At 44.3% G+C, this 14,581-nt stretch overlaps 1 protein-coding gene across 4 annotated transcripts in view; it reads right to left on the reverse strand.

The window, feature by feature from the left end:
- The window catches only part of EP300 (E1A binding protein p300), a 311,109-nt gene that overhangs the window by 160,896 nt on the left and 135,632 nt on the right, over positions 1–14,581 (reverse strand). For all 4 annotated transcript variants that reach the window (XM_073572990.1, XM_073572993.1, XM_073572991.1 and 1 more), the window contains exons 11-14: positions 7,524–7,601; positions 6,684–6,787; positions 4,756–4,938; positions 1–126 (exon numbers count right to left, since the gene is read on the reverse strand). The exon at positions 1–126 is cut by the window's left edge and continues 318 nt beyond it. In XM_073572990.1, the coding sequence (XP_073429091.1) occupies positions 1–126; positions 4,756–4,938; positions 6,684–6,787; positions 7,524–7,601 (491 nt within the window). The remainder of the gene's footprint in view (positions 127–4,755; positions 4,939–6,683; positions 6,788–7,523; positions 7,602–14,581) is intronic.

Below are 14,581 nucleotides of genomic sequence, written 5' to 3' on the forward strand. Positions count from 1 at the left end.
AGGGGATGGCGAATTACGATGAATTGGGGGCTGGATACTACTTGGGCAATGAAGCTGATTCACAGAAGACCCAGGAGGTGGTATGGCAGGAGAGTTCACAGGGTGAGCTATATTTGACATCTGGGCCTAAAAAAAATATACAAAAAAATTAAAAAGATTGCAAATAAAGCCAATTAACCCCTTTGCGACCCAGCCTGTTTTCACCTTTCAAACCCGGCCAATTTTTACAATTCTGACCACTGTCCCTTTATGAGGGCATAACTATGGAACACTAACGGATACCACCGATTCTGAGATTGTTTTCTGCTGACATATTGTACTTTATGACAGGAGTATAATTTCTTTGATACGACTTGGTTTTTTTTTGTGAAATAATAAACAGAAATTTGCCCAAAATTTCACAGTTTTCCAACTTTTAATTTTTATGCCTTTAAATCAGAGAGTCATATCGCACAAAATAGTTAATGGGAATCTGTCACCCCTTTTTTCGAATACAAGCTGCCGGCACCGCCATCAGGGGCTTATCTACAGCATTCTGTAATGCTGTAGATAAGCCCCCAACGTAACCTGTAAGATAAGAAAAAAAGATTATACTCACCCCGGCGTTTGGTCCGTTCCGATGGGTGTCGCTGTCCGGTCCCTCCCATCTTCATACGATGCCGTTCTCTTCTTTACTTCCTGTCGTGGCTCCTGCGCAGGCGCACTGCTCTGCCCTGTTGAGGGCAGAGCAGAGTCCAGCAGTGCGCAGGCTCCGGGAGAGGTCCGGCGCCTGTGCACTGAATTATTCTGTTCTGCCCTCAACAAGACAGAGCAGTGCGTCTGCGCCGGAGCCACGACAGGAAGGAAAAAAGAGGACGGCATCGTATGAAGATGGGAGGCGCCAGACCGCAAAACCCATCAGACCAAGACCGGACCGATCCCCCCCCCCCCCCGGTGAGTATAATTAACTCCTTTTCCGAAAAAAGGGGTGACCGATTCCCTTTAATAAATAACATTTCCCACATGTCTACTTTACATCAGCACACTTTTGGAACCAATTTTTTTTTTAACCCTAACTCTAGCCCCAACCCTAACCCTAACTCTAGCCCCAACCCTAACCCTAGCCCCAACCCTAACTCTAGCCCCAACCCTAACTCTAGCCCCAACCCTAACTCTAGCCCCAACCCTAACTCTAGCCCCAACCCTAACTCTAGCCCCAACCCTAACTCTAGCCCCAACCCTAACTCTAGCCCCAACCCTAACTCTAGCCCCAACCCTAACTCTAGCCCCAACCCTAACTCTAGCCCCAACCCTAACTCTAGCCCCAACCCTAACTCTAGCCCCAACCCTAACTCTAGCCCCAACCCTAACTCTAGCCCCAACCCTAACTCTAGCCCCAACCCTAACTCTAGCCCCAACCCTAACTCTAGCCCCAACCCTAACTCTAGCCCCAACCCTAACTCTAGCCCCAACCCTAACTCTAGCCCCAACCCTAACTCTAGCCCCAACTCTAACTCTAGCCCCAACCCTAACTCTAGCCCCAACCCTAACTCTAGCCCCAACCCTAACTCTAGCCCCAACCCTAACTCTAGCCCCAACCCTAACTCTAGCCCCAACCCTAACTCTAGCCCCAACCCTAACTCTAGCCCCAACCCTAACTCTAGCCCCAACCCTAACTCTAGCCCCAACCCTAACTCTAGCCCCAACCCTAACTCTAGCCCCAACCCTAACTCTAGCCCCAACCCTAACTCTAGCCCCAACCCTAACTCTAGCCCCAACCCTAACTCTAGCCCCAACCCTAACTCTAGCCCCAACCCTAACTCTAGCCCCAACCCTAACTCTAGCCCCAACCCTAACTCTAGCCCCAACCCTAACTCTAGCCCCAACCCTAACTCTAGCCCCAACCCTAACTCTAGCCCCAACCCTAACTCTAGCCCCAACCCTAACTCTAGCCCCAACCCTAACTCTAGCCCCAACCCTAACTCTAGCCCCAACCCTAACTCTAGCCCCAACCCTAACTCTAGCCCCAACCCTAACTCTAGCCCCAACCCTAACTCTAGCCCCAACCCTAACTCTAGCCCCAACCCTAACTCTAGCCCCAACCCTAACTCTAGCCCCAACCCTAACTCTAGCCCCAACCCTAACTCTAGCCCCAACCCTAACTCTAGCCCCAACCCTAACTCTAGCCCCAACCCTAACTCTAGCCCCAACCCTAACTCTAGCCCCAACCCTAACCCTAACTCTAGCCCCAACCCTAACCCTAACTCTAGCCCCAACCCTAACCCTAACTCTAGCCCCAACTCTAACCCTAACTTTAGCCCCAACTCTAACCCTAACTTTAGCCCCAACTCTAACCCTAACTTTAGCCCCAACTCTAACCCTAACTTTAGCCCCAACTCTAACCCTAACTTTAGCCCCAACTCTAACCCTAACTTTAGCCCCAACTCTAACCCTAACTTTAGCCCCAACTCTAACCCTAACTTTAGCCCCAACTCTAACCCTAACTTTAGCCCCAACTCTAACCCTAACTTTAGCCCCAACTCTAACCCTAACTTTAGCCCCAACTCTAACCCTAACTTTAGCCCCAACTCTAACCCTAACTTTAGCCCCAACTCTAACCCTAACTTTAGCCCCAACTCTAACCCTAACTTTAGCCCCAACGCTAACCCTAACTTTAGCCCCAACGCTAACCCTAACTTTAGCCCCAACGCTAACCCTAACTTTAGCCCCAACGCTAACCCTAACTTTAGCCCCAACGCTAACCCTAACTTTAGCCCCAACTCTAACCCTAACTTTAGCCCCAACGCTAACCCTAACTTTAGCCCCAACTCTAACCCTAACTTTAGCCCCAATTCTAACCCTAACTTTAGCCCCAACTAAAAGACACTTGATTGCAAAAAAATAGTTTTTGCATCACCACATTTTGAGAGTTATAATTTTTCCATATTTTGGCCCACAGTCATGTGAGGACTTGTTTTTTGCAGGACGAGTTGATGTTTTTATTGCTACCATTTTCGGGCACATGACATTTTTCGATCGCTTTCAGTATGATTACAGTGATACCTCATTTATATCATTTTCTATGCTTTGCAGGCCCGGCCCGAGAGATTACGGCGCCCTAGGCGAAACTATTTTGTTGCGGCCCTACTTTTCTTGGCAGTAGATGAAAACTTGGGATATAAATTTAGGAGCAAAATAAACCACAACAACGATTAATTAACTCTCTCCTAACTCTTTAATCTTCTGAGAAGTTGTATAGGACAAATATATACAAAGTAATCAATAACACAAAACAAAAACGACCATAGGTAATTAAAATTTTTGTTTCCTTGCCTTTTTTTTTTTTTTAAAGGATGACACTAAAGGGCCTGTCACACTAAGAGATATCGCTAGCAATATCGCTATAACTGGTGACGTTATAGCGATATTGCTAGCGACATCGCTGTGTCTGATACTTACCTACGACCCGCTCCCCCGCTGGTTATCGCTGATCGCGCGAGAACGTTCAGGACTGTTTCTCGTCGTCAGCTTCCTGCGGCGCTTCCTGCTGTGAAGACGAGCGACGCGTGGAGCCGGGCGGGAGGACGCAGGATCACCTGGTGTGACAGGTAAGTAGCGACCCCCGTCCCCAGCGATGTCGCTAGTGAGATCTTCCTGTGTGGCAGCTCACTAGCGACCACTTAGCGATGTACCAGCGATCCTGACCGCGTCATATCGCTGGTCGGGATCGCTGGTACATCGCTAAGTGTGACAGTACCTTAAGTCACCGAGATTAATTTGTTTAGCAACTTCAGATTCTATCGAAATTGTTGCCAACCCAACCAACCTCTCTTGCGTCATATTTGCCCTTAAATATGTACACTTTTCTTTCCATCCCTAAAACTTTGCCTTTTGAAAAGAGTTTTTATATTTTTTTCTCTGGTGCCCCCTTTGGGTCGGCGCCCTAGGCGGCCGCCTAGTTCTCCTATACGTTCGGGCCGGCCCTGATGCTTTGGCGCTTTTATACAATATAAACTATTTTATAGAAAAAATACTTTTGCATCAATTTTTTCTGAGAGCTATAACCTTTATTTTCGCTGATATTTTCACACGTTTTTTCTTTTTTTAAACTTTATTACATTGTCCCAGTATGGGACATTACTGTATAAAGTCAGATCGCTGATCTAACACTTTGCATAGCATCAGCCACCTCACTGAAGGACACGGAAAAACTCTGCGGCCATCTTGGAGCCGGGGGGGGGGGGTCTCCATGGAGACCACGGGAACAATGCGATCACATTGCGTTGTTCTGGTGGGAGCGCGAAGGGAGCCCCCCTCTGTGCGATTGTTCTCTATGCGGCTGTCAGTACCGACAGCAGTATCGGAAGGGTTAAATGCCCACAGCACCTATCGTGGGCTTTGCTGCGGTGTGTCAGCTGTTACATACAGCTGACACCCGCACCCGATCACCGCGGCACCCAGCGTGAGGCTGCAGTGATCGTGCCACCATACTAGTACTGCTGAGGTCGGAAAAGCAGTTTCTGCAGACTAGTACTTGTACGGTGAGGTTGGGAAGGGGTTAAAGTCCCTGCGGTGCTGCAATCTCTGTAAGTCGTCAGTACCTGCGCTAAAAAACTTTTTTTATATATATATAGGCACTGTAGTGTATGGAGTGTGGCCACATTTCATCGACTGCAATGCAAAAGGTGACATATGCAACAAAATCTGTATGCAAGACAACTTCCACTGCATATTTATCATAAAAAAAAAAAAAAAAAAAAAAGGCCAACGGCCTACCTGTGCAGGCGAGCTCTGTCCACTTGAATGTGATGCAGATAAAGTAGAATTTAAATTACTCATGTTCATCCCACCACTGTTCATCACAGGAGATGATGGCTGGAATGGACTTGCCGACACAAACTGATTCTGCACAGGCGGAGCCAAGGCTGCAGGTTGTGGTATACGGGAAGGAAAAGCCAGCTACGGAGGAACAGAAGGGGGGAGCTCTCAATTACACATTACAGAGATATGAAACGGATAAAGATCTTGAAAGCAAGTTTGTGGAGGTGGAAGAATCATTAATAAGAGTAATCAGATTCTTAACTGCTTGGTCACCCTCGGGACAGTCCACAAACTAGCACTGTCTTCTCTCATTGATGTATACACAGTGTGAGGCAGTGACCCCTTTTACAGCTAGGGGGTGCTGTGTGCTCTCCCCAGGATATGCACGGAGGTGTATGAAGGCCATAGGTGTGCATGGCAGTCACGGGCGTGCCTGTGACTGCAATGCAGGTTATATGTAATAAATAAGGTTAGTCTAGGACATGTTAGAGTCCAAGGCAGATGCAGGAAAAACCTGCTCTGGAATGGGTGTTTTGAAACTTACTGCAGTATGTCGGTGGTGTAGTCAGTTTCATTTCCAATCCGAGTTTTCCATGTGGCTTGAGACAACAGGTTTGTTAGAAGCCCTGCAGTAAGGGTTTGGGTGTGGGAGGTGTAATGTTAGTGTAAGTTTTGGTCTTGCAAGCAGAGCGGTTGGTCTGCAGAGCACTCCCTGTGTGAGGTAACACAGGGCCAAGTGGTGCCAAAGGGTCTGGGCACCCCCCTGCGTACACAGCAGTGTGGTTACTCACGGCAACCGGTCTCTTGCTGTCATTTTGTAATACTGGCTACGATCCGGAGGATACAGCGTGCTGTGCACTGTGTGAGTTTTGGACATTAAACACGTTTTATTTTGAACTTGCTTGGGTCACTGTCTCATCACTGCACAGCGTGGACACCGCTGCATTACAACAGCCTGAATGAACACTGTACATTCAGACCAGGAATCAGAAATTGCTATTCCTGCCTGGAAAGTGCCAGAGAGACTGGGTCTTAGGAGAGGTAGAGCAGCCATACAATTGTGGGCAGATGGCTGAATCTGCCCTGAAACCAATCAGGTCCATTTAAAGGGAAAATCAGCAAAAATTAAGTATTTTGGGAACTCAATATAAAATATTTCTTGGAGCCTTCATTGGGAGACAGAGGTAACCAGGTCACAGCTCTCCCATTTTAGACTAGCCTCAGCACACAGTGTTCACAGCCATGGTTACTAGCCAGCCTAAGCGGGGCAGGCAAGTCTGTTGAGGTTAAACTTAAGACTTTCACAACAGTCTAAGAAGGATGGTGCTTTGATCAGGAGGTCGTTGAGGTAGGGAATGACTATTACTATCCCCTTGGAGTGAAGAATGACCTTTGTAAACACACCGGGTGCTGAGGCTAGTCCGAAGGGGAATGCTGTTAACTGGTTACTTGTGCCACCTAATGAAGGGATAAATAAAACCTCAGTTAAGATTCTTTTATGACCTTAAAGGGGACAATGGAAAATCAACTGGTAAACAAAACTCTGAAGAAAAAGCCACAGCTAGTCTAAAATCTCCTGGAGAAGAAAAAGCAAACACATTAGTGTTATTAGTTTTACAGACACAATTCCCTTACTTAATCCCTTATAGTTGTACCAAAAATAAAGCAAAAAAAGAAAAAGTTTAATAATGACCCATGTACAACAAAAAAGCAAACATCCGAATAAGCAAATGAAATAAAGAGATAAAAAAAAGATAAATTGTAGAATTCTTATTTCCACATGTACAAAAAAACAAAAAAGTGGTGTCATAATTGGGGGAGAATGTCCCTCCAAAAATTCTCACTGTTGAACTGGCACACAGTATATGTCTGTATAAACTAACCTGATTGATGGGCGCAGATGGTCCTTGATGCTGGGTTAGTGGTGCCTGATGTCTTTGTACCAACGACTGCAACGGCATGCCCACTGGACCAAACTGGTTCATGACTACAATCAAAATAGATGGGTTAAGGAATCACTCCAGAAAAATCTACTCTTGACATTAACAACGGCCTCAGAACACAATATTTTCATCTTACAATGATTTTTTCCAAGGCTACTGTAACTTCAAACACATTCAACATATATGCCCCCAATGTATCAAATCGATTGTGTCAGAAATCTGGTGTAAAACACTTTGAAAAGTAGAAACATTTTACAACATTTAGCGTTTTTGGTTTTGGCACGCTTAGCCGAAGTTGGAGGAACCCACTACTGTTGTATTACATGAATAGTTGTAGCGTACCATATGTTACGCCAGTCCCTGAATGAAGTATGACTTGTGGCAAGAAGCATGCCACTTTTAAGACTTGCCTGATTCAGTAATATGTGTACGTTTCCTGATGAATAAAGAGCGTCTAACTCCAACACACTCTCTAATCAAGACCGATGTGAGCAACACTGGTCATGGCAAGTGGGGGCCGCAGTGTCACATTCACAGCTGACCTGAAGCATGCATGCCAGACTGGAATATCCTGTCAATCAATCAACACAAGACTATTAAAATCCCTGTGTTACTAAAGTGCATGCGCGGACTGCTTGTCCATCACTGACTCTACAGTACAGTTCTGTTAGATCAGCTGCTACTTCAGACACCAAACATCTGCACAATGACAGTAAAACTTTAAGGCTCTGAATTCCCATGTGGATTGCAGTGGAAAATACATGTTAGTAAGCATTTTACCTGATTGGCTTGGTATGGGATTCACAATTTGACTTGGAACATTTGCACGCATCATGTTTGGTTCTTGCACAGGGCCATCTAGACAAATAATGAGCGCAGAAAGCAAATGAATGAAAAGAAAACAAAGTAAAGTTTTACATTTCCACATGCATGACTTACTTCTTATAACTGTGGGAAACCTAAGGTTTTCTCAACGTTTGGGGAAGGGAGAAATTGAGGGTATGTGCACACGGTGTGGATTCTGCTGCGGTTCCGCAGCGTTTGTCCCCAGCAGATTCTGCTGCGTTGTACAGTACCTTTATTTCCTATGGAAATTCAAAAACGCTGTGCACATGCTGCAGATTTTTCCGCGCGGTTTTGCTGCGGTTTACAATCCGCAGCATGTCAATTGTTTGGTGCAGAAACGCTGCAGTTTTACACCTCATCCATTATGAGATTGGAAAACCGCAGATAAACCGGAGGACTTTTGTCCTGCGGATTTACTTGCGGTTTTCTCTCCAAAATCCGCACACCAAAAAAACTACGTGTGCACATAGCCTCAATCACTGAACTGATTCTAATTCAGCCTTAAAGACCAATGCAAGAGAAACTCTTTATGTCAATGTAGCTGTAATGGGGGCTCTTTTTGTTAAACGAGCTGCATTTTCAGTGTATTTTGAGTACATAAAACTTACAACCCCATTTTTTTTTTTTTACAACTCTGGGGAGAGAAAAACAAAAAAGAACACAACTGACATTGACATTTTACACTGTATGCAATTAAGAATTATGGTGATACCAAATTGATATAATTTTACGATGAATACATAAGTCAGAAAAAAAAAAAAAAAACTTATTGCTCTCAGAACAAACCAAAACACAGCAAGCAGAGTCTTTAAACCCTACAAATGAACGGCAGAGTTGGCAGATGATGGTTGTGTAAGGCTACGTTCCCATAGCAAGTATTTAATGCGCTGTGGAGTATGATAGTGATATATAACCAAAGTAAAGTACAGACCAAAAGTTTGGACATATCTCAAAGAGTTTTCTTTATTTTCATGACTATGAAAATTGTAGATTCACTCTGAAGGCATCAAAACTATGAATTAACACATGTGGAATTATATAATTAACAAAAAAAGTGTGAAACAACTGAAAATATATGTCATATTCTAGGTTCTTCAAAGTAGCCACCTTTTCCTTTGATTACTGCTTTGCACACTCTTGGCATTCTCTTGATGAGCTTCAAGAGGTAGTCCAACAGTCTTGAAGGGGTTCCCAGAGATGCTTAGCACTTGTTGGCCCTTTTGCCTTCACGCTGCGGTCCAGCTCACCCCAAACCATCTCGATTGAGTTCAGGTCTGGTGACTGGAGGCCAGGTCATCTTGCGTAGCATCCCATCACTCTCCTTCTTGGTCAAACAGCCCTTACACAGCCTGGAGGAGTGTTTGAGGTCATTGTCCTGTTGAAAAATAAATCATGGTCCAACTAAACGCAAACCGGATGGAATAGCATGCCGCTGCAAGATGCTGTGGTAGCCATGCTGGTTCAGTATGCCTTTAATTTTGAATAAATCCCCAACAGTGTCACCAGCAAAACAACCCCACACCATCACACCTCCTCCATGCTTCACAGTGGGAACCAGGCATGCAGAGTCCATCAGTTAACCTTTTCTGCGTCGCACAAAGACACGGTGGTTGGAAACAAAGATCAGACCAAAGCACAGATTTCCACTGGTCTAATGTCCATTCCTTGTGTTCTTTAGCCCAAACAAGTCTCTTCTGTTTGTTGCCTGTCCTTAGCATTGGTTTCCTAGCAGATATTTTACCATGAAGGCCTGCTGCACAAAGTCTCCTCTTAACAGTTGTTGTAGAGATGTGTCTGCTGCTAGAACTCTGTGTGGCATTGACCTGGTCTCTAATCTGAGCTGCTGTTAGCCTGTGCAGCAGAGGTGACTCTTGGTCTTCCTTTCCTGGGGCGGTCCTCATGTGAGCCAGTTTCCTTGTAGCGCTTGATGGTTTTTGCCACTGCACTTGGGGACACTTAAGTTTTCCCAATTTTTCAGACTGACTGACCTTTATTTCGTAAAGTAATGGTGGCCACATGTTTTTCTTTACTTAGCTGCTTTTATCTTGCCATAATACAAATTCAAACAGTCTAATCAGCAGGACTATCATTTGTGTATCCACCAGACTTCTGCACAACACAACTGATTATCCCAACCCCATTTATAAGGCAAGAAATCCCACTTATTAAACCTGACAATGCACACCTGTAAAGTGAAAACCATTTCCGGTGACTACCTCGAAGCTCATCAAGAGAATGCCAAGAGTGTGCAAAGCAGTTAATTATATAATTCCACATGTGTTAATTCATAGTTTTGATACCTCCAGAGTGAATCTACAATTTTCATAGTCATGAAAATAAAGAAAACTCTTTGAATGAGAAGGTGTGTGCAAACTTTTGGTTTGTATTGTATATATAAATAAATTGGAAATTTTCTCATGTGACAGGTTTTCTGCACCTATTAGGTAAATTAGGTTATCATTTTATTCATTGTTTTTAATGAGTCTTTGCTGTTTTTTTTGCATGTCATGTTTCAAATAAGTCTGGTATGTTTTTTGTAACTTTTTGATAATTGGCTTTAACAACTTTATTGAAGAGTAGCAATGTCCATTTAGACGGAGTGGCTGAGCTCACTGACTGGCTGCCGTGCTGTTGACAAAAAAACTTCCTTCTCACCACTCAATGGGGGTGGTCTTTGTTGTCCTTTCTCATTCACGGGTCCTCTACCAGAAACCTGGGAGTTTGAGGGTTCTGTGCAGGATCTTCGTTGTTCCCAGTATTGCACTTTTCTGGACAGAGAGCTCAGATGTTGCTCCTGGGATCTGTTATAGCCATTCTTCCAACTTAGGGGTCACTGCTATCACCACTGTTGCCTTCATCTTCCACATCTCCAGTTCTCCTTTGAGGCCCTGGTATTTCTCCATCTTCTCATATTCCTTCTTCCTGATGTTGCTGTCACTTGGCACTGCCACATCTATTATCATTGCTGTCTTCTGATCCTTGTCTACTATGACAATGTCTGGTTGGTTAGCCAACACCTGTTTAGCCCTTTCATTTTCCACCACTTTTTCTGGGGTCTCCCACCTGAACTTAGGAGGACTTAGCCCATATGCTGTGTAGATGTTCATGTATACAATTTCCGCTACTTGGTTGTGGCATTCAGTATGCTCTGTTCCTGCTTGCATTTTGCATCCTGCCACTATGTGTTGGACTGTTTCTGAGGTTTGTTTGCATAGTCTGCACCTTGGGTCTGGTCTTGTGTGGTAGATTCCTGCTTTTATGGATCTTGTACTTAGTGCTTGCTCTCGTGCTGCTATGATTAGTGCCTCTGTGCTGCCTAGGAGTCGAGCTTTCTCCAGCCATTGGTAGGATTTCTCCATGTCAGCCACTTCCATTATCGGTCGGTGGTACATTCCATGCATCGGCTTGTCTTGCTATGGCGCTATGTTCCTGTTCTTCCTTCCAGATTTGTTGCTGCCTTAAAGCTTTCTCTCATCTTTTGGCGTCATTCTTCTGATGTATTCCTGGATACTCCTTGTTTCATCCATGATGGTGGCTTGGATGCTTATCAAGCCTCGACCACCCTCCTTTATGTTGGTATACAATCTTTGGCTGCTACACTTAGGGTGGAGACCTCCATGCATTGTGAGGAGCTTTCTTGTCTTCACATCTGCAGCTTTCATCTTTTTTTTGGCCAGCACATTATGCCAGCAGGGTGTCAGATAACTGGCAGGGCATATGTATTGATGGCAGGGATTTATTTCTTCCAACTGAGCTGGATCTTCAGGACCTGTCATACCCTTTGATGGTATTTGGATGTTGCTGCTTTCCTTGCCTCCTCATCATGGTTACCGTATCCCTGTGGGATGTTGAGGTACTTGTAGCATATGTCTGTGCATCTGCTATATGCCCTGCGGGTAATTACACTGCCCTGCTGGTAATTACACTCCATCGGTCTTGACTACCTTGCCTCTCTTTATTACAAACCAGCTGCACTTCTCGAGTCCGAAGGACATCCCGATGTCTTCACTGTTGATACTTGTAAGGTGGATCAGTGAATCAATGTCTCGTTTGCTTTTTCGCATACAGCTTGATGTCATCCACGTAGAGGAAGTGGCTGATGGTGCTTCCACCCTTGAACCTGTATCCATAGCTAGAATCTGTAATTATCTGACTGAGGGGGTTTCAAGCCTATGCAAAACAGCAATGGGGACAGTGCATCACCTTGGTATATGCCGCATTTCATGGTCACTTGTGCTAGATGTCTTGAGTTGACTTCCAATGTTGTTCTCCATAGCCCCATTGAGTTTCTAAGGAAGGTTCTTAATTTCCTGTTGACATTGTAGAGAGCCAAGCATTCACAGATCCATGTGTGAGGCATTGAGTCTTAAGCTTTCCTGTAGTCAATCCAGGCTGTGCGAAGATACAATGCCTTGCGAAAGTATTCGGCCCCCTGGAACTTTTCAACCTTTTCCCACATATCATGCCTCAAACAAAGATACCAAATGTAAATTTTTGGTGAAGAATCAACAAGTGGAACACAATTGTAAAGTTGAATGAAATTTATTGGTTATTTTAAATTTTTGTGGAAATTCAAAAACTCAAAAGTGGGGAGTGCAATATTCGGCCCCTTTAAATTCAGTGCAGTGTTATGATTGGGTCACTGAGGAGGAAAGCAAGACCAAGCTAAGCCACAGAAAACCAGAGAGGTTGGTAACTAAGCAGACCCCTGATCCTATCCACACAATTAGCAGTAGCCGTGAAGCATACCTACAATGATCCTAGACGCCTCGACACAGCCAGAGAACTAAATAAGCCTAAAGCAAGAAAGGGGAAATCTAAACTTCCCCAGAGCAGACCCCAAAGGAATAGATAGCCCCCAAACATATATTGTTAGCCATTAAACATTAACATTATTAAACATTATTAAACATTAACAACATTATTTGTTAGCCATTAAAAGGTATCATACCCACAAGATTCCTATTTTGTTTCTGTCACAGAGCACTTTATATATTTTTTTCTACTGGCTAACACGGTACCAAACCACTTTTTTCGTTTTTGAGACATGAAAACACAAAAGCAGGTAGGAAAATAGACTGAGCAAACGATGGGGCCCACACTAACTAGACAGGACAGGAAACAGTCTGCAATCAAGCAAAAAACCCTGCAAAAAATGGCCAACACGTCTGATAGAAAAACACTGAAGTCACTAGACTTCGCCCACTATATCAGCACTTTGGTATATTCTGAAAGCAGAGCAAAAAGAGGCCAATCTAATAAGTGACAAAAACAAACTGGCACAAGCAGTAACATAAGGATGGAAATTCAGCACAGCCCCAGCCAGAGCTGGCTGAACACACAAAACTGAAATAGACAAAACCAGATCAAATGTGAACAATAGCAAAAGAACACTTAGCTGAGCATGCAGGGACTGAGCTGGAAACTAAGACCTCAGGAGGCAGGAAAAATCACCAGCAGGGATAGAGGGAGTCGGCTGTCTTAAATCCAGTCAGAACCTTCAAAAACTCCAGATCTCCAGTCATCCTCCTCATTATGAGGTGGCAGGCCTCTTAATTAAATCAGCTCCATTACCTCCAGTAACCACCAGAGGGAGCCCGGAAAGAGAACTCGGGACCCCTCTGTCAATATAACCAGCTCCACTACCTTCACTAGTAACCAGAGGTAGGCCAGAAAGCAAATTCACAACAGTGCAGCAAACTCCTCCAGAAGTTCATTGTGGATCTCTGAATGATCCAATGAGGTCCTAAATGACTAATGAAGATAAATATAATTCACCTGTGTGTAATCAAGTCTTCATATAAATGCACCTGCTCTGTGATAGTCTCAGGGTTCTGTTTGAAGCACAGAGTATCATGAAGACCAAGGAACACAACAGGCAGGTCCGTGATACTGTTGTGGAGAAGTTTAAAGCCGGATTTGGATACAAAATGATTTCCAAAACTTTAAACATCCCAAGGAGCACTGTGCAAGCGATCATATTGAAATGGAAGGAGTATCATACCACTGCAAATCTACCAAGACCCGGCCATCCCTCTAAACTTTCATCTGAAACAAGGAGAAGACTGATCAGAGATGCAGCCAAGAGGTCCATGATCATTCTGGATGAACTGCAGAGATCTACAGCTGAGGTGGGACAGTCTGTCCATAAGACAACAATCAGTCGTACAATGCACAAATCTGGAATTTATGGAAGAGTGGCAAGAAGAAAGCCATTTCTCAAAGATATACATAAAAAGTGTTGTTTAAAGTTTGCAACAAGCCACCTGAGAGACACACCAAACATGTGGAAGGTGGTGCTTTGGTCAGATGAAACCAAAATTGAACTTTTTGGCAACAATGGCAAACGATAGGTTTGGTGTAAAGGCAACAGCTCATCACCCTGAACACACCATCCCACTGTCAAACATGGTGGTGGCAGCATCATGGTTTGGGCCTGCTTTTTTTCAGCAGGGACAGGGAAGATGGTTAAAGATTATGGGAAGATGGATGGAGCCAAATACAGGACCGTTCTTGAAGAAAACCTGTTGGAGTCTGCAGAAGACCTGAGACTGGGACAGAGATTTGTCTTCCAACAAGACAATGATCCCAAACAAAGCAAAATCTGGAATGGAATGGTTCACAATTAAACGTATCTAGGTGTTAGAATGGCCAAGTCAAAGTCCAGACATGAATCCAATCGAGAATCTGTGGAAAAAGATGAAAACTGCTGTTCAAACGATCTCCATCAAACTTCACTGAGCTCGAGCTGTTTGCCAAGGAAGAATGGGCAAGAATTTCAGTCTCTCGATGTACAAAACTGATAAGAGGAATACCCCAAGCGACTTGCAGCTGTAATCGCAGCAAAAGGTGGCGCAACAAAGTATTAAGTTAAAGGGGCCGAATAATATTGCACACCCCACTTTTCTGTTTTTGAATTTCCACAAAAATTTAAAATAACCAATAAATTTCATTCAAGTTCACAATTGTGTCCCACTTGTTGATTCTTCACC

Source organism: Dendrobates tinctorius, unplaced genomic scaffold (assembly GCF_039654945.1).
Source record: "Dendrobates tinctorius isolate UK_male_01 unplaced genomic scaffold, ASM3965494v1 ptg000033l, whole genome shotgun sequence".
Taxonomy (NCBI): domain Eukaryota; kingdom Metazoa; phylum Chordata; class Amphibia; order Anura; family Dendrobatidae; genus Dendrobates; species Dendrobates tinctorius.